Here is a 25,553-nt window from a genome sequence, read left to right as displayed (position 1 = left end):
AATACTGCCGCATGTGGACACAAGGGGTAAATGCAGCTTTAGTCTTCAGTTTCACTTTTGTTTTTGGCGGCGGGAGAGCACATGGCTGGCGCTCCAGCTGATGCCACATGTTCTGTGTGTGAGAGCAGTGCTCATTGAAGTTGTTGAGTCCTTATCAATGTACTCAGGAGATCCCTGTGGAAGACCATAGACCATCGAAGGCCATATCCGTAAGTTTTACTATGCTTTATGTTATATGATGAATAATCAAGATTATCATAAGTAAGGTTGTTTTTTTATGTTGTATATTGAAATAGTCATTTGTGAATAAGAGGTAGATTTGTTTGCTCTGCTGTTAATTTGTGATCCATCTAGCTCGGATATGATCCTGGTTCATGTTGTTTCATCTATTTTGAGGTGTTTACTACACTTTTTCACCATATATGTTTTTGTGTATTGATTAATGTATCTGTACTCAATTTCTATGATGATTGTGTTTATCTGTAACTGCATTTAAGAGCCTGTATTTATGGATATTTTGTATTGTTTGTATTTCGGTTTCACAGTCAAGTTATGTTCTTTAGTAAAGGCTCAAAGGCAACACCACCTTTTTGGTCTGGGAGTCTTTTCTGAGCATACTTGATTGTTGGGCTAGCTGGATAAACTGCTTCCGCACAAAGAGGGAGGCCAGCATACATATTTTGTGTACAACATATGAGGATGACACTAAAGGAAACTTCATAGGATCTCTACAATCAGGAGGAATCTTACTTTTGGGGGATGTGAATGTACTTACCAAGTATCATGGCAACCCACTTATGACATTTTGTAATAACGTTTTTGGCCTCTGGGTGGCACTGCAACAAAGTTCATGAACATATAATTACAAAATTTCATGGCAATCGACCCAGTGGATTTCAAGACACATTGCTTTGAAGTAAAGTGTCGAACCGACAGACCATGCCTATCAGAGGGACGGAAAAATGGCCACAAAGAGAGTGTAGGCTCATAGGTGGAAAATTTTCTTAAGTTATTTATCATCTACTCCTTCTGTTAAGAGCTCTGTCAGTCATTTTGGGATATTTTCCTGTATATTTTGGTTTAGGCTTCAAATGACAAGAACATTTTTTTCCGTCTTAATTTCAACATGTGCAGGACATTATGGAAAATTCCCTATCAATGCAGCGGTTGATTGGAAGACTGCCTTTCACCCAATTTGATTATGGAGCACTCTCATAGACACACATTTGGAAAGCACACGGTCCTCTCAGGCCTAATGGCGATCATGTGCCGCCGAGTAACAGCTTGACGCAAACACTCAGATGTGAGTGACATGATCACCAATAGGTTGTGAATCATGACAAGCCACTGGAAAAGGATAATGTCTTCCCTTTGCCCTCACAAAAGTGGAAAGACTTAGGAGAAGGGACACACATTCACAAAGAGGATGTATTGTTCATGCTTTGGTCTTCAGACAAGAATAGCTGATGCGGATGTCTCCTGGTTAGTCATTGCTCTCAGATCAGTCATTCATTGAAATACTGTAATATCAAGATAGCTGATGTGTGTCTCTTGTGTTACTCCCAAGTCAATCATTCATTACCAGAGTGTAATAGCAAGATAAATATTGCTCAGTTTTAATATCATAGTTGTGTTGTGCCAGTCTTTTGCAGATAGAAAACAGAATACAGACAGGAGATCTGAAAAAAATCCCAGCTGATATTTTTTTCTCTGTTCTTTAACTATTTTAGCAATAACCTTTACAAACAGCTGCAGAATAAACCTCTCATTTGCAAATTGGATCTTTTTAGTCTCGCCAAAGATGACAGAGACAACAGAGAAAGAAAACATAGGACTCAAAACAGGTGGGGGCCTTCCACTTGGGGGAATGCAAGTGGTGGGAGAATGAGGTTTGTACATTTGTCCCAGAGGGTGGCACTACAGCAAAAGCCATGAGGTCACCAAGGTTGACAGGGCTCACCCTCTGGGTCAGATGAATGTACTTTCCCTGTTTCATGTTAATCTGCCCTAAATATTGTGAGGCATGAAATTTGACATTTTGGCTTATGGGTGGTGCTGAAGGAAAGATGTCGGAAACACCAAAACTGGTTCATTCCCTGGAAGCATGACTCACACAACACTCAGCAAGTTACTTGGCAATCTGCTGTCCACTGTAGTGACCGCTATACATGAAAGGGTTAATATAACAGTTAAATCTGCAGAGTAACATGCAGAGCCATTTCACAACTTGGTTAAATCTGCCATATTTATATACAGTTTTAAAATGCTGGCACCAATCCCTAATTTACCTTAAATGACATTTGATTGTCCCTACATACTGCAGTCAGTCCCGTGCAAGAGTGGACACATGCATATGTCGCTATTCTCTGTGCCTCGCAGGTTTCATGAAGGATCAGTTTCCTTCGATCACCATCTCTGTTTGATGTGCAAGGTGTCATTATTTCATTATTTGCTGGTTTGGGTCGCTTACCTTGAAAAACAGGAACAGGTTAGAGGAAATTGTTAGAGCTCGCAGTACAATTTCAGGTTTAAATCTAAATGACCTCTCCCAGGTGTACAAAGTCAGAGCCATAAAGAAGGCTCAGTCAGGCCTTGGTAACCCTAGTCAACCCTTGTTAGGTGAGATCAGGTTACTTCAATCTGCTCACAGATAAAATCTGCCTGGATACCGGGCCAGCAGATTTAAGAACTAATTTGTCCCTGATCAAAGGATTCCACAGAGTTCAATACAGTGTGACCAGAGAAAAGTGGGTTTATGAGGGGAGTAGTGATTATGTTGTTGCTCTAAACTGCGCGATGAATAGACAGACTTCAGGGAATATCCTGGAATATTTTCATGAGGAGCACGGGGTGAGCCCTGTATCATTGGGAACCACATCATGTGTCATTGTATTATCAGTTAATGAAGCTGCAATGATAATTGACTCGGTCTTTGCAGGATGGAGTCAATATCCTCAATTGCCACAATAACAGCTTTATTAATTAAGTAAGAGATGCTGTGAATGAGTGTTGCTGTCAAACCGTTAATTTATTTTAATCTAATACCATTTTACTGGAAATAGAGCTCTAGCCCGAATTAGGAAATGAAGTTAACATTTACTGAAATTTTGCACGAGTCATCAATAAGTGTCTTATGCCATGTGATAGTCATGGAAGTTTTGTCAAATGAGGAAACAGAGAGTAGGAAAATGAAGGTAACAAAGTAAGATAAAATAAAATCAGCGGTGCTATGAGGACTGGAATTTAGCAGATTACTATTTGAAACTATGGACAGAAATCTGACTGTTTTCAGCTTTTGTTTTTAGCAGCTGCTGAGTATGGCCACGGAGGATTTGCTTCCCCTCTGCGGCCAAACAAACCTCATTAATGATCAACTGTGGAGACAACACTGAAGTAATGATAGCTGTTTCCTGCATTTCTGTGTTCTTTCATGCGACTTAAAGGGCCCTCGTCATGAGATAAAAACGATAGCCGGTGAAGTCAGAGTCAGAGAAGGCTGTGTGTATCAGAGAGAAAGAGAGAGAGGGAGAGAGAGAGAGAGAGAGAGAGGGAGGATGGGAATAAGAGAGAGAATACAGTCCTCAGCCTGACGGGGTATTCTCCCCTCCGCACGCTGGTCAGGTCAGCTGCTGTTACTGTTGTAATTGGGTTCACATGAGCTGCTGGTGGGACTCATTTCAATCAGCAGCCTCAGTCTCATGTCTGAATGCTACTTCTTCCTACTTCACCCACACCCTACAATACACTCGCCTTCCTAATCTCTCTCTCTCTCTCTCTCTCTCTCTCTCTCTCTCTCTCTCTCTCTCTCTCTCTCTCTCTCTCTCTCCTCCCTCCCCCTCTCTCCTTCTCCCTCACTTACTTTTTTTCAGTCTCTGTTGTGGTTCCTGTCTTAGAAAAACAGCACCGCGGGGCTCCACCTGAGCCCACAGGCTGAAGCTGATATGACTCCAGAAAAGGAAAGCAATGGCCTTGACAGCTACTCATTTTCAGTGAGTATATACTTAATTTCTTAATTTCACATAGAGATGTTTTGAACAGCATGGATATATGGCACGGTCATTCCAAAGTCTATAAAGGCTATAAAGTCTGCAAACAGTTTCAACCACTTGATTGACTTGATGGTTGAATATTTTCAAATGTTTCTGCCGTTCCTATAAGTTGTATGACTTTATGACTACGGTTTTTGAAAATTCAGTGACCCACTTTACTTTGTTAACTGCTTATTAATTTATCTCCTCCCTCATCATTCAACTGGATAACGAATTCGCTGACTTTATCTTATTGAACTTTGGTAGAAACTGGATACAACAGAGAGTTTATAATTCACATCAGATAGAATAGCAAGCAAACCAGCATCATGGATACCCATGAATGTACTTTGTTTACATGCCTGCTCCTCCATGCTCAACGTCACATTCTTGACTAGAGAAAGGTTATATTGTCCGGCTGAATCAGACAAATAGAAGTGCGGCAGATGACCTTTTGTCAGTGACCTAATTTCTGTTAACATTTTCGATTTCCACATAAAATGGACTTCTTCATGATTCATTCACCTTCTCCTAAAACAACATTTTGATGACCTGTGAAACACCTGTCATCTGCAGTGATGATTCATCAGGTGATGCAAATCCAATTAATGTAATCTTTTAAAAAATCCCACACTGCAGTATCCAAATGCTGCATACCTATGGAATTAGCCAAAAGTAGGACGACACTTGAGCACATTTTTCCTGCACGGCTTTAATCATGGATCAAGGATCAAGGATCTCTTATCCCCCTGGGGCAATTTGTGGTACAGTGAGCAGTAACCACACAACCATCAGACAAACAATAAAAAGCAGACAAAAAATACTTTTTAAAAAGCAGACTGAGTCATTTAGAAAGCCAGTGGCAGCCGGGACAAATTAGTGTATTTGTCCTGCATGTTGGCAAATTGCATCTGCAGCCAGAGGGAAAAAACGGGGTTGCTTGGATCAGCCAGGACTGACCGGCCACCTGCCTCGGCTGTTATCACACCGCTGATTGCACGTTATCAGATGTAATCACCCCCACAGAGTATGGCTTAGAAGGCCCCTACGGCCCCTTCTGGTGGGTCAGAGGGCCATTTCTATCATTAGTAGGGCTGTTTTCATACATGTGCTCCTCACAATGAGCACAGAATCAAATCAGGACTTCAGGAGGAGTCGGCCTTTCACACGTGTCACACAACAGGAGCTTTTTGGTCTTCACACCTGCAGGAAATAGTGCATATGGTTTAGGCGAGGGGTGGCACCTGGGATTTGGGGATACTGCACTGGAAAAGAGTGAAGTCATTAAATATTTTTGTTGTTTATGTTTTTGGTGTTGCACTTTTTAGAGGGTGCCTGCACACTCAGCTGGCTGTACATAGATAACAATGTTAATTGCCTCTCTCTGCCTCTCTACGTGTTAATTTGGTAAAAATTTACCCTGCAAAGCCTGAACCATCAAATACTTGAACCTTCTGACAAATAAAAAAAAAATGATACTGATTGGATAGTCAGTGTGCAGTGTGCTGATTGGCTGGTCAGCTCAGGTGTAAAAACAGGGTCAGAATTCGTGCTTTTATTTTGTAGCTTCTAGCTTGTAACTTCACTGCCATGCACAAAGGTAGGAAATTTGTGCATCTGTCCAACTTGTGAACCTTGAGAAATATTAAATGCACATGCACAAAATATTTCAACAGTGACCAAACTTTGCTACACATTCACAATCGTGACTTTTTTTCTTTTTTACAAGTTCAGCAATGTGCATGCAGTTTTTCTCACATGCACACAAAAGGTGATATACAACTGCAGTTAGGGTTAGCTGATAAAGTAATATCTTCCTTGCCCAAATAATTTACCTTAATGGCTGCTTCATTGGTCAAGCGAGGCTATAAAAATAAAGCAATAAAATTTGCTACACCTTTTAGATTCCCTAATTTATATTTGCCAATGTGGACACTTTTTTGGAGTTTTATGGTTGCATTGGTCAAACAAAAATTACACTTTGTTTTGCTATGTCTTTTGCAATGCTAATTTTGACATGCAGCACCAACGTATGAGATTGCTGAAAAGTATGTAGTGACGTTTTGCCTCTCTGCCTCTCTACGTGTCTCGTCTGGAAGCTTGAAAGCCACTTCTGTGATCTGCCCCAGAAGAAAGATGGAGACGGACTGGACATGTCAGCGGAGGAGGACAAGAACAAGTTAGCGTACTGTGTAACAGATGTACCTCCCTGGTACCTGTGCATCATCCTGGGCATTCAGGTGTGTCAGCACGGGGGGGCTCTTAGATCATCATTACATCACGGGTTTGCACTGATTTCATGATTGGATTAGCCAAAGCAATAAATTGGATAAGGGGGTCCATGTTGCCAAGTTTCCTGAGTGCATACGAGGTTGCAAAATGAGTGGAAACATGAGAACCTCCGTTTGGCTTGTCACAAACATTAAAGTTGCATTTTCACTTAGGTGTTGCCCAAGTGTGACATACGGCTCAGGCAGCTGACATTCAGACTGCTGAGATGGCAGAGTCCATTTATTTAACACCTGTGATAACAAACCCCAACTTGAGAAACTGACTACCAAGTCCTCTCCCTTTGTCCTTATCCTCAACTTATCAGTAAACCCAATTTTCTCTGCTTTAATTTGCATGACTTGTTGAATCAAACTTCAAAAAAAAAAAAAAAAAAATGTTGAATGAATGTTGTTTTTGCCAGCTGCAAGCAGACAATGCATTACTGTCAATACAGGCTGCTACAAATCTTGTTTCAAGCAGCCACTTGGAACAAATTCACTCACCAATTTTTCATTTTTACACAATCTATTATAACTTACAAATACCGAGTGTTTTTGGTTATCCACTCAATCATTCATTCATTGTTGAAATGTACTTGTAGGCTAACTGTAAAAGCAGCAAATTGCAGAGGCCTACCACACAAACATGCCCAAAATTGTCCCGGCTTCTGCGCATATGTACGCAACAGCTCATGTTTTGACGTGTGAGGTTTTGGCCTCTATCTGGAATCATGAAATGAGCCCAGCTAAATTTATCTCCCTCCTTCCTCTCTGTGCCTTCCTGCTCCCTCCCTCAGCATTGTTTGACAGCATTTGGGGGGATCATTGCCATTCCCCTAATCCTGTCCCAGGGCCTGTGTCTGCAGCATGACGGCCCCACGCAGAGTCACCTCATCAGCACCATCTTCTTTGTCTCCGGCCTCTGCACCCTGCTGCAAGTCACCTTTGGTATCAGGTGAGGAGGTGATCGGGAAAGGCGGGGTGTCCATAAGAATGATGAGATGGAAGCTGAGGGAGGGAAAAGGGTTGCAGGATGTTGGGGTGATAAATGTTTGGTGGTGGTTTTAAAATCTTCCAATACTACGCATTGTCTCAGTGGTTGCAATGTACATATAGTGCATTATTTCTCTTGGTTTGTTCACTTCTATATAAATCCAAGCAGCCCCAAAGGGTGTATTTTCAAATGGATGATTAGCATGATAGCATGAATTAAGCATGATATCCTTCTGATTAAACAGAACAATACAGCCTTTTAGCTTCCCATATTAACCTCTGTTGAACCTTGAGGCCTGCCAAAGTTAATGCACTGCAATAACTGTGAACAATGGAATTATTCAACTGTGACAGAGGTTTCCGCTTCATTTAAAAAAAAAGAAAAAAAAAAGATCAAAGACAATACACATCAACGCTGAGCTTTTAAATTAACATGCATTCAAATGTTTGGGTATTTTGCGCCATGATGAGAGTGCTTCAAACAGCACCTGACGCTCTTCTCTGTGACATGCTGATTGAAATAATCCCAAAATGTTGACATCAATTTTATGACTAGCCTTGCTACTGTGTGTCCACTAAAGCACCAAATGCATGTACGATACGGTACAACGCGATACGACTTGATACGATGCAGTGCCATGAAGTACAATACAACCCTGTTTATTATCTCAAGGAAACGTCATGTTGAAAAGCCACAGCAGAATACAGGGAGTGAACTGCACGGTTCGTCACGGAGCGGCGCTCCTCTCTCAGTGTAAACAAACACCCATCACTTGTGCACAGTGATGTACACACAGCACACTCGAATTGATCTCTGAGTGCCGAGTTTGATACAGAACCGTAAATGTAAACCATGTTTTGTAGCTCTGAACTTGCACAGCGCTGGTGCGGTCTCGGACAGTCGGATTAGTGAAGGAATTTCCGTCTTATTATGTTTGGAGTCTAGTTCTAAATCCACATTCCCTTGGCTTAGCGCCACCGACTTGCCTCTCTCCAAATACCTGGTGGTCAGCAGTGAGGAAAACAGTGGAGGCCTTAAACCGCATATTGTTTCAGAGAAGTAAAAAACATACAAAACAAACACTAAAAAAATACTAATCACATGGATGCCAAAGCACAGAAAGCTTCCAACGAGATATCCATTACAGACTGTCTTTGATAATCCACTATGCTTTGTGAGTTCCATAAGGTTTCTACATCAATTATTACCGATTTATAATTTTAGATGATGTTTCTGTAGCACTCTGATGTGACTTGTGGCCAGTTAGCAGTGTATGGGCACAGCTGCAAAGCAGAGGCTATTTTAACCCCTATATCCTCTTGCTGTTGATTAGAGAGTCATGATCTCTTGCCACGCTCACATGATTCAAATCAACCGTCTTATCGTCCAGACTGTGACTGAGAGACAGAAATACAGTGAGAAAGACAGTAGGAGAGATAGAGTCAGCAAGAGAAACACACACACACACACACACACGAAAGAGAGAGTGAGAGAGAAGTGTGTGGTGGACTGTACACTTCATTCTGTGGGACTCTCCAGGTGGACTTGGGAGTGGCTGCACTTTGGTCAACGATCAATGATGTTTTTTTAGTTGTATGACACTGAAGTGTATGATAAAAAAAAAAAAAAAAAAAAAAAAAAAAAAGCTCTCTAGATAATGATGAATGGCTGTAGTCTCAATCAAACTGTAGCCTTCATAAGGGACATTTAGGCCATAAATTACTTGACACATAAAGTCGAGTAACATTTTTATCAAAATCATTTTCTTGGAGGTTTAGATTATTGGGGCCAAATTGACCCCAATTAATTAAAAAAAAAAAAAAAAAAGTTTGTATATTTACATATATTTGGGCAAAATAGCGCCCATGGGTGTGTGTGTGTGTGTGTGTGTGTGTGTGTGTGTGTGGTAAGGTGCATTGTTGGTGCATTTTTATCTTGGGACAGTTGAAAGTGATTGTGTGATTTATCAACAAAAACCAGGTCTGAAGTCAGTGGTGCAGTTTTCTCGGTTATTTTAAGCGAGCATTATCAAGATAATAAAGAGTTTGCTCTCAAGGGTCATCCATGATTACTTGAAAATGATGAACTTTCTCCCTGTGTGCCCACCGCTCCCCTCATTCTTTCACTCCTTCTCCTCCCTCCTTCCTCCCTGTCTCTCTTTACCCTCTTCCTAACAGATTGCCAATCCTCCAAGGCGGTACATTCACACTGCTAGCCCCCTCCATGGCACTGCTGTCCATGCCAGAGTGGACGTGTCCAGCCTGGACCCAAAACGCCAGCCTGGTCAACACCAGCTCCCCGGCCTTCGTGGAGGTGTGGCAGAGCCGAATGAGAGCAGTGAGTAAAACCTGGTCTTTCTAATCAGTCACTGAGTTAATGACTCTGAAATGGAGGTGAAAATTAAATTTGTTGTCATTTTTTAAATAAAATAAATCATTACTGTGTCTGTTTTGAGACATCGGCAAAATTAAAAGTTGGGGTTTATTCTGAAATTGCACAGTAAAGACGTAAGCTGGCCTTGTGGCAACTCAGGCTGAACGTTGAACTTCTTCTTCTACCATTCAGCCTTGAGTGGGTACTTAATATTCTTCTGAATAACCACAAGCTCAATAAATATGAGTGCAAATATAGTTTTCATGACAATAATAAAAGAAACATAAAACCACTCCACCACTATAAACTTATATTTTATTACACTTAAACAGTGACCTGAAACATGAAATTATACCTGGATGACGAGTTATGAACATAAAATGTGTTCCCTTGCTCATATCATCCGTTTCACACCTGAAATTACACAATAACAGTGCAAGTTGATCTTGTGGCAGCTGTGGCTCAACTTCATTTTCAGCTTCTTCTTCTACTATTCAATAATGACCACAAGTTCCTAGTGGCTCACTTACTGCCTAATTACACCAACTTACATCAACTTACGCTTGCCATCTAGTGGCCACTACTAAAAACAGTAAATAAAGAGAAAAACAACTGAGGGGTCTCTGTCCTCACATACAAAAATACAAAATTTATCCCACAAAATGGCCGTCATACAGCGACTTTCAGCACCTGCTTGCCTCCACAATCAGTAGTCATGGTGTGCTGCTGGGATGGATTTCGCAGGAAATCTACTGGACTGCTTTACAGCGCAAGAGGAAATTACTTTTTCACGGAAAACAGGAAGAGGGCCACTGCTCTGTCACCGCAAACGGAGCTAAAGCTTGGAGTGTTTTGAAAAGTGGCAGAATGCAGAGCGAGCGACGGGCCGATGGAAAAAATCACATCCAGCGTGTAAAGCTACAAACCACAGAGAGCCGGGAGGGGACAAGTAGCAACATCTCCTTTGCAACAGGAAGCAAAGGGCTTTACTCGAAATGTGGTCTTAATTTTGAGAAATCCCAGCAGTTGCTATTCCACTGGCAGGAGATAGAGGCTACCAACTGCCTCACCAATTGTTTAATATTTTAATATATTTTTTTGTATATTATTGTCTCACTGTTTTCTCTGTCCACAGCTGCAGGGGTCCATCATGGTGGGCTCTCTCTTCCAAGTCCTTGTGGGTTTCTCGGGCCTCATAGGCCTCTTCATGCGCTTCATTGGACCTCTCACCATCGCACCCACCATCTCTCTCATCGGACTGTCTCTGTTTGACTCCGCTGGCACCAGCGCTGGCAATCACTGGGGTATCTCTGCCATGTGGGTAAACCTCACCAACAGCCTCCCTTCAGGGCAGGGATCACTCATTTCTAAGTGTCATATGAGCAGTGACAACCAAGCTCAAATTAGCATGAAGTATTTCGAGTGCATCTGCCACTTGATTGTTGCTAGATTCCCAGTTTGCCTGTGTTACGCACTGAGTTACATGCAGCTCATTATTTCACAGTCCTGTCACTTTCGCAGACATGGTTTAAAGATAGTTCTTGGCTAAACTGAGAAGTCTATTTTCTGCTGCTGGGCTGCTGTAACTCCGCTTCACTGTACCTCCCCCTGAAACCAAGAAATGCAAGTTGCAACAAAGTACAAAGTGTTAAATCTTAGGGCAGAGCAGGAAAGCCTATTAATATTTCCGTGTCCAAGAACATACTTAAATGCCCACATGGCTTTACACTTTTCTAGATTGAGCACTGTGCTCCAAAAAAAAACAAAAAACAAAGAGTACTATAACAACATCAAGTAATACTACTCTTACCCTCAGGAAGTTTAACTCAAGTAGAAGTAAAATTGATGGTTGAAATCAATTTAGGAAAAAGTAACAAGCAGCTAAATTAAAAGAGTTATGTTTTTAGAGAAGAAAACACTGCCATATGTGATTTTTTTTACATTGAACTCCAGAGGAATGCAGGAGGAGCATGTTTACTTTTAATGTGGCAAATTTTGCATTTTAAGTCGTATCTTTTCTCCCTGTTTCACGCAGGACGACAGTGCTGATCATCCTGTTCTCCCAGTACCTCCGCCACATTGCGGTGCCGTTCCCCACATACAACAAAGACAAAAAACTGCACACCTCCCGGATCTACATCTTCCAGATTCTCCCTGTAAGTAGGAAACAAGTTATCCTGCCTTTAATACTGACTGCCGGTGATATTCTTTATTGCTAACATATTTAAAACAAATGATCCAATTACAATTTCGTCCTCTTGAGGAGGCAGCAACAAAGTGTTTAACGGTGTTTGTGGAAAAGAGAGCTATTCTGATCTGATTCTCTGCATCCTCAGGTTCTGCTTGGTATCACTTTGTCATGGCTCATCTGCTATATACTGACAAAGTACAATGTCCTTCCCTCTGACCCAGACCAGTATGGCTACCTGGCCCGCACTGATCTAAAGGGGGACGTCGTTGGCCAATCTCCCTGGTTCAGGTTCCCTTACCCAGGTAAGACCCAGAGCTGCATAGCGAACATTAAATGACTCACATTAATAGCTTGAATGCCACTGATATTGAATTCATTATTAGGAAATCAGGTGATAGTAAAGAATGTTTTATTTATGTTCACTTTTTATAAGGAGGTTAGTTAAAATACAGTGAAAATCACGTGAAAGTAAAATTTTCTGAACTTTTCAAGAAGGTCAGTGTCAGCGCATCAAGCTCAAAGGCCAAACTTTTGTATACTAAACAAACATCATAAAAACCCGAGGCTCAATACATCAAGACATTTTCTCTGCGACTCCATCCGCAGGTCAGTGGGGACTGCCAACCGTGAGCCTGGCGGGAGTGGTCGGCATTTTGGCCGGTGTGATTTCCTCCATGATAGAGTCTGTGGGAGATTACCATGCTTGCGCGAGGTTATCTGGGGCTCCTCCTCCTCCAAAACATGCCATCAACAGGGGTATTGGCATTGAGGGGCTGGGCTGTCTGCTGGCTGGGGCCTGGGGCACCGGAAACGGCACCACATCGTACAGCGAAAATGTGGGAGCGCTTGGTATCACAAAGGTGAGATAGGCCTCTATAGTTTGGACTACAGGGATGTTTTAGTATGTCTGAGAAATGGAAAAGTTGACTTTCATTAAACGGCAGACCCCTGAAGGGAGAAACGCATGGAATAAGCACATTTGGACCGTTCTCATTTTTAGTCCGACTCACTGATAAATTGTGTTTATGGCACATTTTTCTCTTTTTACATAGTGCACCTTTAAGTATTAAATTGTTGGCATGTCATACTTGAACATTAACCGATAGATTCAAAGCAGTAAGAAGAAAACTTAATGTTAAAATGATCACTCAAGCATTTTTTTGTGTCATAATAATTTCTGGTGAATTCAATTAAAGTGAAAACTAAACTATTCTTCATTTTGCTGAGGACCCTCAAAGATAGACACATAGATAGATGACTTTAACCATTGTTATAGAGTGTCTATGAAAATGATAACATATGGTTTCTGTACATGTATTTTATTGTGTTTAAAAGCAAAAGCAACCTTTTGTTGTCTGCAGGTCGGCAGTCGCATGGTTATAGTAGCCAGCGGCGTCTTGCTGATGGTCATGGGTGTGTTTGGTAAAGTAGGTGCTATCTTTACCACCATCCCAACACCCGTGGTCGGAGGGATGCTGATGGTCATGTTTGGGGTCATTTCTGCAGCTGGAGTTTCAAATCTGCAGGTAAACTGCCCCAGATCAGACATGTTTAATCATTTCAGCATGATTGTCTTTTACAGTAAACTGGGTTATTTCATGATAATAGTCTATGTGTAAAATGTTCTCAGATCTGTTGCTGCAATCATGTCTCTTTTATTTTTTCCCCAGTATGCGGACATGAATTCATCTCGAAACATCTTCATCTTTGGCTTCTCAATGTTCTCCGGTCTGGTTTTCCCAAACTGGATATTCAAGAATCCCAAAGCCATAGCGACAGGTACGCTGATAAAATTTCACCATCATATCTGTACTTTCCATAATAAGAATAGAATAATCGTGTAGTTTACAAATTAGAGTTCTAGTTTTCAAAATTGTGGCCTATTATATTACGCTTGATTTTGTGAACAATATGTATAATTAATCTTTTCATTGCGTTGTGATCTGTAGGTGTGGTGGAGCTCGACCAGGTGCTGCAGGTACTTCTGACCACCAGCATGTTTGTAGGCGGTTTCTTTGGCTTCATACTGGACAACACCATTCCAGGTAATCTTCCACTTAATTCCACTGCCTTTTTTCTGTATATTATTTACCACAAATAAAGGTAAAGGGACATTACGTAATTAATTTATCAACATTTTCAACCTCTGTAATACGTACACAATGGGTCTCTTGGGGTATCTTGAATATGATGTCAAATTGGAGTCTGTAGAATTATCATGAAATAAATTTGGATTGATAAATGTCAGTTTATGAATTTGTATAAAACAATTTGGTTAAATAGAGGAGAAAAAAAGTCTAATGACAACAATTACAAAAAAATCTATCTATATCTATATCGATACACATATACACCCAGTGGCCACTTTTTTAGGTCCACCTGTACAATCTAATACAATCCAGTCCAACTGTTGTGTCATAAAGTTTCCTTTCCTGCTGCCTATAATGCTCAGGTTTTCTTTTTGTCACAGTAATAGAGGTGTTCATTCACTTCTATGTTTGGCATTGAGCTCATAATTAGTGCTGCTGTTGGACTGGACTGCATTTTATGCAGTCCAGTCCAGAGCTGTTTCCAATATTCTGTCCCTCCTCATTGTATATAAATAGGGAGGGACAAAAAATTAGAAACACCTCTCAGTATAATATAGTCCAGTACAAACCCTCTGCAAACTGCAACCTCAGTAATAAACACAGAATTAAATTACACATTCTCCACAATGTCAACAACATGAACCCCTCTAAATAAACTTGAACTTGAGCTGAAAACAGTACGTCCATGAGTAAAACAACATAGAACGTACACAAACATGACATATCTAATCTAAGGAGTTAGTTAGATTAGCTCTTGGACATCCAAACTATTTGCAAAAAAAAAAAAAAAAAAAAAACTAAACTAAATTTAATAGCTACCTGTAAATATCAAAACTATGCACCAGAGAAATCCTAATGTACAAGATTATGCCTTATTTCTGTTGTATAAAAGATGTACAAATCCTAATTTTTTTCACTTTTAAAGTCTATGGAGTCTAGTTTTAGATTGGAGCTACAATCATTTTGACATTATGAAACTGCTCAGCAGGATTTAACACATAAGTCACCACTGCTCTGTGTCCAACAGGGTCCAAACATGAGCGAGGCATCCTGGCCTGGAACAAGGCTCACCAGAACGACTCCAGCAACACGCTGGAGAGCGGACAAGTCTACAACCTCCCCTTCCGTATGAGCTCCTTGTTATCCTCCTCCTCCTGGGTCCGCTACATCCCTTTCTGCCCCCCCGGCAAGCCTCGCTCCCAGAACGGATGTGACCATGTTTCCCATGTGAAAACCTGCCAGGAGTCCTCACTGCAGCCGCCCGCGAATCCAGAGACCTTCACAGATTATTGTTAGCGTGGCTCTATGAGTTGTGTGCTCGATCCAACGTACCACTTTTTGGGATTCCCCCGAAACCGTGCCATCAGAGGCAGCTCGACATGGACCTCCTGTCCTTTGCTAAAGATACTGTACTGTAACAACATGGTGCACAGTATTTACATGGCCTTTTGTGATTTTTTTTTTTTTTAAATTTGCAAATTACATCTTGCATAGGATTGGCTGGTGGGTGGACTTCTATTAGGGAGCTTTGCAGGATATGTTGAAATATGAATTGAGGTTGTGTATTTTTTTTTTTTTTTTTTGTGAAAACTTAAATTTATAATCCTGAAAGCTGTTTTGTTTTTTGTTTTTTACTGTAATTTCTATTCACAGAAAATAACACTGTTGAGCGTAATATCCTGAACAGATTTTGGAGGTTAAAAGCTTGAGTATTTTTTATTGTGTCTGATCAGCCGTAGCATGCTCTCGCTCCCCAAGAAGTGTTGAAAAGGTGTGAATGGAAATAAATGCAAGATGTCAATAACTGTATCCACACATACACATAGTATCATATGGTTTTAATATACTGTTCCAATGGAAGTGCCTAACACTTGAACCAACTTTTACTGTGACAGTCCGTTGAATAATTGCTTCATTATCAGTCCATGCACAATTTGTGGCGACAGTCCCTCACATTCCTGCTTCAAAACAGGCATTTTTTTCCCCCTCTCAGGTTCCTCTTAGCATACCAACATACCAGCAGAGGCAGCGTTTTATTTTTTGTACACACCAGGTTGTGCCTGTAGAGAGGAGAATGGATGCTCACACTTTTTCGGACTTTCCAAATGTTGAATGTGAATACTTAACTTCCTATTACTTGTCCAATATAAAAGCTGAACTTTGCGTCCGTTGTTTTTCACAGAGTCGGTGTGGATTCTTGCTTCCTTAACCAGCTCTTACTAAATTCCACATATTGCTGTAATCAGAGCCAAATATAAACATATTTCACACCTTGCATAAGTGCACATCAAATTATGCATTTAAACGTCCACAGATACTTTTTCAATCATTTTATAACTTCTTAGAACCATAAACATACACCATTCTTACCATTAACAGTGAATACCATCATGTTAGATGTCATCACTGACGTCAAGTTGGAAAAATCAGAGCTCTGAATTTCTCTGAATTGCTCAGGGACCATGCTCTTGGTCTTTACCTGTAGTCATTAATAAAGTATAAAACTATTCTAATTGTTTAATAGTTATAATCATTAGTTTTTACCTGTTTGGAGAGCCTTTTGATGTTGCAAAGTTGAATTATAACACAGGACAGGTTGGTTAACTGATAAAAAACTGATAGTCTAGTCTAAGGGGACAGTCCAAACAAAGTGGATGTTTCCCAAAATGGTCTTACATGCTCCCAAATGGAGCCATTGCTTATAAAACTGGTATCCAATCAATGTTTTCCAGTCAGATCCTTCTTTATGGCCTTATACAAGCTAACAAAGGACTCTGCCCAAATATCTCTTTGGTGGTCAGTGGTGGAGTTGACCATATGCTGGGCGGTGAACACCATGGTCAACAGAGTACGCTCAAAATCATCCTGATGTAGGTGGCCGGTGTAACTTGAAAGGTCAGAGGTCAGCCTGCGTATTTCAGGCAGCTTTCTGGGCATGATATCCGTACAGATGACCTCCAGGCTTTTTGTCTTTCGGAGGGAGGCGAGCTCAGCATCTTTCACTGTGACCTGCTGGCTGTCTCCAAAATGTAGGCCTGACAGAAGTATCTATAATGTGGGGAAGGAAAAAAAAAATGTTGTCAGTGTCAGAGTTATTGAATTACATGGACGGTGTTGCATGTTCCAACAAAGCCTTGAGAGAGATATCCTGTGTTTTTCTCTCACCTCGAAAAGTAGATTAACATCGTCTAAGGACTTGTGGAAAGTGGGGTTCACCAGTGTTGCTGTCCCTCTCTTGATTCTGAGCGCAGTTGGGAACAGGACTAAAAGATGAAAAACAGAGAGTGCAGTGAGAAAGCAAGAACAGTTTCCTGACCACACTTTTATCCATTCATCCATTCATCCATACTGACATACATACTTTTTTACTCTTCAAACAGCCTAGACAGACACATACACACATACACACATTCACTTTTTCTTTCACTTTTAACAAATGTTTTCACCATGTGATTTACTGCCGCTGACCATCACGGTTCTTTGGATGTGATTTATGAACTGTTAACTTGGATTCCCCGAGACAGACAAATAACATGCTCTAAACCTTGCAGTGCTTTGATAGGTGCCATAAATAACAGTGGTTGATTTTTACTAGTGCAGTGCTCGGGCACATGTGAGGCCCAGACCCATCCGGTCCACAACGGGACATATTTTAGTTAGTCCCACACACTCTGTGACCTTTTGAGTGACTCCTATCCGTGGGCTACGAGGGCGGCGCTCGGGATCAAAGGCAGAGGCGGAATCAAAGGCGGACCGACACATGGATTTTTTAGCACAGGCTCCAGATGAGGTAGGTATACAGTGAATGTCCTGCCGGTTCAGCCCTGTTTGCGCAGCATTGCTCAGCCTCATGGTTTAAATGGGTTAAATGGGTGTCGACCACAACAAATGTGATCAGGCCACAGGCAGAAACCTTTCACCTTGCTTGTCTCGTGACTGGAGCATGAGGAGCTCTGCACACACAGACTATGTGAAACTCATCAGTTTTTGTGCACTCACATTACTTATGCATTGCTTTGCTGTGAAAAAAAAAAGAAAAAGAAAGAACACACACACACCTACTCCCAACACCCCTGCTCAGGCTATTTTCACCGACAAAACGTTTCAAGACTGCATGGACAAGATAGGGTGATAAAAAGATGAGAAAGGATAGATGGATACAGAAGGGAAACAGACAGGGCCAGAAATCCATGGACTACTGTTTCCACTTACTGTCCAACTCCACTACAATATCCAGGTCTCCTCCTCTTACAAAACACTGCCAAGATTTTTTTTTTTTTTTTTTTTTTTTTTTTTTTTTGCTGACTGGCTTTATTAAAGTGTGTGCAATCTGGAGTTCATGAAGCTTACGTTTCATATGACATAAGGGATATGGTTCATGTAACAGTGCTGTATAGCGGGAAAGGTGACCAGATGGAGGGGCAAACAGAAAGAAAGCAGGCAGACAGGCAGAAACGCAGGCAAGACAGATGGCCGCCACATCAGATAGGCAGAAGAGGACTTTGCAAATAGGCTGGCAGAGAGATTTCATTGATTGATACAAATACTGACTGAACTGAACTGTTTATCTAATCTAATTAATTTAACTTGCAGTAGTGCAAATGAGTCTGGATAAATAGACCTGGGTCTGCTATAGCCAACTGTATGCAGTAGGCTGGTGATTGTCAGCTGGCCACATCCTAAACTTCCCATCCGGTCAGCAGAATATTAGACTAATGAAAAAAATGTGAGGAGGAAAAAAAAGCATACTGGTATTTAGGCTTGCTGATCTATTTTTTTTTTTCATTCTATGTTAAAGCAATGCCAAAAGCTAGTGGGATGGATATAATTTATTAGGAATGATTTACCAACCGCAAATATGTGTGTTATAAATCCACCTGTCAGCTTGTTATTAGTTACCTGTAAGTAGCAAACACAATTTCCTTCTTCGAGTGCAGCTTCTGCTGTGTTTTCATGACAGCCTTATAGCTTTCATTTGACATTTCGTATTGTTGTTGTTTTTCCCCACATGCTCTCCTTTTAAAGACATTTTTGCTTTTGCTTGCCTGACAAATATTTCAGAAGACTTTTCTTCCTGCGAGTGTTTTCCACCAGTCAGGACACTGCATAACAATGTTAAAACCAGTTAAAGTTAATTAGTATTTCCTGTAATTTGTTATTTTCAACGTCCACCCCCACAGCGTCTGCTGAGAAAAATTCTGGCCCATGGACAAATGTAGTCTGACCCCTGCAGTAGGCTGCTGCAGACACAGGCAGAGTTTAGTGTCAAACAGGGGCAGCACATGTTTGGCGCTTGATCAAGTTTGAAAATTATTTAAATATTTTAACTTGGCAAATGCTGTGTTTTTTTTTTTTTTGATTATTGAGCATGCTGTTAATGATGCTATAATGTGAAACTAAATGCAAAATATTTCAGATAACAGCACTGTCCTTTTCCTTTTTTTCTGGCCTGGCTGTGCATTCCATGTATTTTATTATTGAGGCCTTGATGCCGTTTGTGTCACAGCTTATTTTACCATAGATATCATGCCAGAGGCGGCTGCTACAGCGGCAGGTGGGAAAGCATGTTTCACTCACAACGGTGAGATAACGAAGTGGACAAAATGCTGTCTGTAAATGTGTTTTGTTCTGCAAAGGGAAGGAAACATGTCTGTCACCTTTTGCAGCGTGACAATTTACCTAAAGTGGGCAAGCCACCACAAACTCTGATCTGAATAGAATTTGCTCCATGCACACACACACACACACACGAACACACACACACACAAAAGATTCAGAATCAAAGCAGGAATTGCAGTGGACCAAACCAGTATGTAGCATAAAAGGAGGGTGCGTCACAATATGATGCTTCACAGCCGTCACGGAGTGGTGTGTGCGTGAAAAAGAGAGAGACAGAGAGAGACCTTATTGTAATTCTGAATGTTGCTTCCTCAAGTCATGCTGTTTTTGAAAGGCAGCTTCTTTCAAAAGCCATATGACTCTTCTGGCAAAAAATGGCTTGTGGGCCATAGGTGCCCGACCACTGGTATAATGTGTGTCATAAAGTGAAACAGATGCAGAGAGAGCAAGAAAAAGCTTGACTTGAGAGGTTTTGGGAGTTTCACGGTCTATTTTCTGTACTGTACTGCATTATATGTGAATCACACAGCAATTTACTTTGTAATTTGAAAAGCGCTTGACTCCTGAGTTTTGCTCAGGGTCGTCTACAGCCCAGAAGAGGGGAGATACGCCTAGCGGAGATCTACGCTCTACTGAGTCTGCTTCTCTAGTTTTTAATTGTAATCATGCAAACTGTCTTTTACCTTGAACATATTATTATCTAAAATATATGTCATTTTATTAGACATAGGCATAGAATAATATTGGCTATAGTACCACCTACCCAAATGGCCAACAGCCACCACTGGTTTCAGATATTTTTCATAGCTTTTGTATGAGTCAAGAGTGAATTATGTTTTATAATCAAAACTATTTAACATTTAGCTGCATTGCCAAGATCTGGAGTAAAGATGCTCTGATCTCAAAGCTTATTAATTATGTCCCACAGCTAATCTACTAACATATGAAGTCAGTGAGGAGCTGTCTGATTCAGAGCATTATTTTTTTAAACAAAGGAATATTTAAATGAGCACATTTATCAATTTTTTTTGGACAGCAACGATGCCATCAGGTCTACATCCTTGGTGTTGTCTTCCAGTTCTCTCAATGAAGCTCCTGATGTATGACTGACTTAAGGAGAGGTGACAGTGTTGGAAAAAAAAAAAAAAATAACAATGACTATGTGAAGTGGAGGATGTGTTGGACAACAGCTATGTCTTAAACTGAAGAGAGGTTAGTAGAACAAAAAGGTTTACTCTCTAAAATAAATACCAGTTGAACCAAATGATTGAGCCGGGGTCATTTACCTGCCCACCCGTCGCCCCAATGCTTCACTCGTCAAAATCCATCATCCACTTGTTCATGTCAGGTCTGACGAGTGCAATATGATATTTTAATAGACTTGTGCATCACCGAATCACACGAGTCAGTCTTATTGTTGAAATAATGGCCTCCATTGATCTATGCTCAGTAAGTGCATATTCCATGGAGTCTCTGGATTACTTGTTCTTTTTGACGAGCCCTCCAGATCTCCAGGATTAAGTAAATCCATATTCCGTGCTAAGCATTGATGAAAGACTTATTCCCTCTGCCTCTGCCCAACACCAACAAACCATTCAATCACATTAGCTTTGCCTCCGTGGAACTGCAGCATTTGTGTGTCTCTGTTTAGCAATTTCAAACTAATTTCATGTGTCAGGGTGTCATCATTGTGGGCCATTCTCTGAGGTAATTTGCGGGAGGTTAGCGATACTGACTTAAACAGTCGATTTTTTTAATTTTACAAAGTGTTTTCAAAGCTGGATTAGTTTTAACTAAGACTGTTGGCAGCTGCAGATACAAACACCAGGGTGGGGTCACTGTTTGAAAAAACTTGAACTTCAATTCTCAGAAATCATGTGGTATGACCTCGACATACTGAACAGAGCATGCTAATGTTTATCAGCCTGGCCGGGTCTCTGATTGTTTTTAAATAACGAACACCAAAGTGATGAGAGAGCGGAACGATGTAACTTTGTATTTCTATGATTCACTTCTTCCTCTGTCCACACCCAACAGCAGAATTTCATTTGGGAAAATCAGAATCTTTCTTTCCTCCATAAAAATCTTGCCTAGTGCAGTTTTAATATTCCAGCAAATCAAAACATTGTCCATAATGGTGGTATTGTTGACCTCTTATCATTTTAGTATGGTTTTTATGAACTCCAGGTAGTGTCAATCTAACAAAACTAACAAAGCCCAAAAGCGAAAAAATCCCACTATATGAGACAAGTGAAATTTGCTGTCTTAGCAGCTCTGAGTGTCTCTGCAGTATGTCTCTTACTGTCTTGAGGAATATCAGTTTCCTCTGTCAGACCATTTTCTGGACCCTGTCCATTGTATTCCTATTGGAAACAGGTGCACATGACATCTGTATCATGTAGCTAGCTGAGGGTAGAACTGTAATATGAAATGTTTTTTAACACAAGTATGTAAAGGATAGTATGACGCCACTAATTAGAGGCAGTAATTGTACTTGACCTGTGCATGACATTTGAAAAGATTTGTATTTTGCTGCATTTATTTATATTGTGTTTATTTACCATTCATTTTACCAGGATAGCCGCATTATGATTAATAATCTGTTTCAATGAAGCCCTGGCCAAGTTGAGCAGCAGCATATGCAATCTCACACAAAAAACACATCACTGAATCCAAACAAACAAACAAACAGACAAATGCATTCAAATTATACAATTACACAATGTTCAAAATATAACATATAACATACATTAACAACTGGATCTAACTGAAGCAAAAACAGCCTTAAATTGTCCCTCTCAAAATCCTTCAACAATAACTTAAAACTCAGTTTATCAAGCTTCAAAATGTCTTGCATTTATGTTCGAAGCACAGAGAGCAGCATAACCTATTTTTCACTCAAGTTCAATAGTAGCACAAGGAACAGCAAACTGAAATATCTCTTGTAAGCATAAATTATATTGTATTCTATTCTATTAAATGACAATGTGTTCTGGTCCTTTCATATTCAGGTGTTTAATGACAAATAAGGAGAGAGAGAGAGAGAGAGAGAGAGAGAGAGAGAGAGAGAGAGAGAGAGAGAAGAAGGGTGAGGGATGGAGAGGTGAGGTGGGATAGAAACAGAAGGTTACAAGTGTAACCCTGGTTCTCTATTGTGTAAAGACTATCTCTCCACCCTACATATTCCATATGTACGGGGACACCATGAGGAACCAAGCAGGTTCTGCTGAGTTTGAATGAGACATCACCACCATTAGAGTGATCAGCCATGCACTCAGATAAAGGTAAACTATGTACAAATATACAATGTGTACACATCTGTGCAGAGTGCTAACCAGATTGGGGCAACCCCATGGCTCAAAATTTGTCGGTCTCTGGGGTCAGGCCAAAGCCTGGGTCATCTGGAAGAGATGGACCTCTTCCACATGGACTCTCTGTAGGAGTGGGTGCAGAAGGATGAAGGGAGGGAAGGCATACAGAAGACACTGTTGCCACTGATGTGCCATCACATCTGTTCAAGGGAGGATCGTCTCTCCCTAAGGACAAGAGGGGACAGTGGGCTGTCTCCCTGAAGGTGAAGAGATCAGCTGTGACTGTGCCAGTGTAGTCCCAGCCCCCAGTCCTTGCAGTCTCTGGATGCAGCCTCCTTTCTCCGGGGAGGGGTCGCCCTCTGGAGATTTGATCTGCTGCAAGGTTGGCATGACCTGGCAGGTGCATTTCCCTCAGGGACTTGAGCTAACTAACCATATTGTCCGAGCCAATCTGCAAAGGAGAGGGGGGCCAACTCCTCCCTGCCTCTTTACAGACACTGCTGCCACTGTGCTGCCACTATCTGTTCTCACCAGAACACACTGGTTCCTTAGCTCTGGCAGGAAGTGCAGGAGAGCTAGATAGATTGCCTGCAACTCCAGAAGATTGCTGTGCTGTGCTAACCAGGGTCTGTGCCACTGGCTGCTGATTCGCCTGCCCTCGACAGTTCCCCAGTCTACCGGGGACACGCTGGATGCAATCACAGGTGCTACTCACCCCTAGTGGACAGTGGAAGAAGCTGCTACGCTTCCACCAGCCTGTGTGAACAGGACAAGGCAGCGATCCAGAGAGGTGCCTGTAGACCAGCCCTCTAACTCACTAAGTAAGCAGACAACACTGATGACAAATTACACACGCTAAAACATGCGCAACTTAGTTGTCAAAAGGCACACGTCTGACTGCTTGACTGTGCAAATCGAACGATTGGAGCGGCCATGCATGTGTGGTGCTTATATAACAACCTGCTGCTAATGAGTGCACATCAGCTGCCCCAGTCCCAGTACATATATGTAATATGTAAGGTGGAGTGATAGAGAACACACTCCTGTACACACAGAGTGAAATTCACAAGCTAAAATACAATTACTTTAATGTCACATTGTCTCTATACTTTCTGACAGTAAATAAACCCAAATACTGAGTGATTTTCTGAGCTACCAACCAACTCAACTCATCCCAGGGGCTTGTGATGCTCTGCTGTGCATAGACTGACAGCCAAGGTGACACCCTGTAATTGCTAATGCTGCTGCTGACTGTCTCTGCACAGAGCAACACCAAACACCAGAGCGATTAGATGGTGATTAGATTACATCAAAGTATGATTGCTCATTGATTAATTCAGTTGTGACACAAGGTCAAAAACACACTTTGCAATTAACTAAACTAAGAAAACTGTTGCACTCTTCACCCGACTGCATAGAGGAGGACAGCAAAAAGCGTGTCAAAACAGTGTGCTGTTCATGCATGGAACATTGTTGGCTGAGCTCTGGCAGAAAACACTGTAATTTGAGTGATAAACACATTCTGATGTCCATTACACATAATGATGTCATTCACTCCAGTTGCTCAAATATACTTATGTTTCGCAAATTTGTTTTCATCGAAACTTCAACAAAGATTGAAAAGAAAATGATAATAGCTCATCCTCTGGCTCACCATTAGTACACAATTAGAATAATAAGGCCTGAATTACATGTCAGTTCATTGTTTTAACCAGTCTCACCACACTTGGGAAAATTTAAATTGGGCAGTGGGCCTATAAAGTTTATATAATACCTTGTGTACTCATAATGCAATGGGTACAGGTTTTTACAATATGATGTGCACCAACATTCAGCGAAAAACAATTTATGGGGAAGAAAATGTCTTTTGCCAAAGATTTTGCTGTGGAAACACAAAACCTCGCATATCATAACTGGAATGATGATGGTAGTTATTAATGGGAGGTTACAGGAATCCTAATAGGAGCAGATGTGATATTAACAATCATGTTCATATTTGCATTCCTTGCTCTGTGAAAGGAATTGAACGCAAAAAAAAAACACTTTCAATGACAAATCTCACTCTGTAGCTGCCTGTATCTCTTGTTCTTGTGACTGTCATTCTCTTGAAAGTGCACACAGAAAGCGGTTATGTATGCAATTCTACATGCACAGTGTTTGTAGTGGTTTAGTTCAGCCTTACCTTTGTTCAGACGTTGTGTGGCGACTGTGTTGATGAAGCAGTAGAGCAGACCGAAGACAACCACCCTGCCGGGCAGCATGGTGGCCCAGTGACTCTGGTCGAATTAGTTGCACATAACAGAGACTGGCCAGAGGCAGAGCGTCTGCAGGCTGCGCTCCACTAGAACTGTGTCAGTGTTAGATAATACTCAGACCACCCGGCTGCTGCATCTCCTTCCTCCCTTCACTTGTTATCTGCTACAGTGCCTCACATACTGTGGTACTGTACTCCTCTATCACTATTCTCATACTCTGTCTCTCCTCAGGTCTGCTTTCTCTTCCCCTCCCTACTGCTTCCTCATCTGATGTCTCACCCCCCCCCCCCCCCCCCCACCCCATCCGTCTCTCTCTCTCTCTCTCTCTCTCTCTCTCTCTCTCTCTCTCTCTCGCCAAGTTGACTCTCATTCTTTCAATACTTCCAGCTGGTTATCATCAAGTTCAGAAAACTTTATTTTTT

At 41.3% G+C, this 25,553-nt stretch overlaps 2 protein-coding genes across 2 annotated transcripts; one reads left to right on the top strand and one right to left on the bottom strand.

Annotated features, from left to right (window-relative positions):
- The first annotated feature begins 3,917 nt into the window (after window positions 1-3,917).
- On the top strand, window positions 3,918-16,109 carry slc23a4 (solute carrier family 23 member 4). Its single transcript, XM_030054703.1, has 12 exons — window positions 3,918-3,989; window positions 6,128-6,268; window positions 7,096-7,253; window positions 9,470-9,629; window positions 10,801-10,982; window positions 11,701-11,821; window positions 12,002-12,158; window positions 12,463-12,716; window positions 13,218-13,382; window positions 13,527-13,635; window positions 13,806-13,901; window positions 14,974-16,109. Exons 1-12 carry the CDS (start codon window positions 3,942-3,944, stop codon window positions 15,240-15,242), a joined length of 1,860 nt encoding a protein of 619 aa, XP_029910563.1. The 5' UTR covers window positions 3,918-3,941; the 3' UTR covers window positions 15,243-16,109.
- A 57-nt stretch (window positions 16,110-16,166) lies between these two features.
- LOC115361294 (protein FAM180A-like) lies at window positions 16,167-25,272 on the bottom strand. The gene is made up of 3 exons (XM_030054704.1): window positions 25,059-25,272; window positions 17,112-17,209; window positions 16,167-16,994 (listed from the first exon to the last, which is right to left on the bottom strand). The coding sequence occupies exons 1-3, from the start codon at window positions 25,135-25,137 to the stop codon at window positions 16,665-16,667; spliced, it is 507 nt and encodes a 168-aa protein (XP_029910564.1). The 5' UTR covers window positions 25,138-25,272; the 3' UTR covers window positions 16,167-16,664.
- Between the last annotated feature and the right edge of the window lie 281 nt (window positions 25,273-25,553).

The sequence above is a fragment of the Myripristis murdjan genome, chromosome 6 (genome assembly GCF_902150065.1).
Source record: "Myripristis murdjan chromosome 6, fMyrMur1.1, whole genome shotgun sequence".
In the NCBI taxonomy this organism is placed as follows: Eukaryota; Metazoa; Chordata; class Actinopteri; order Holocentriformes; family Holocentridae; genus Myripristis; species Myripristis murdjan.
This window is presented reverse-complemented; position numbering and strand designations above follow the sequence as displayed.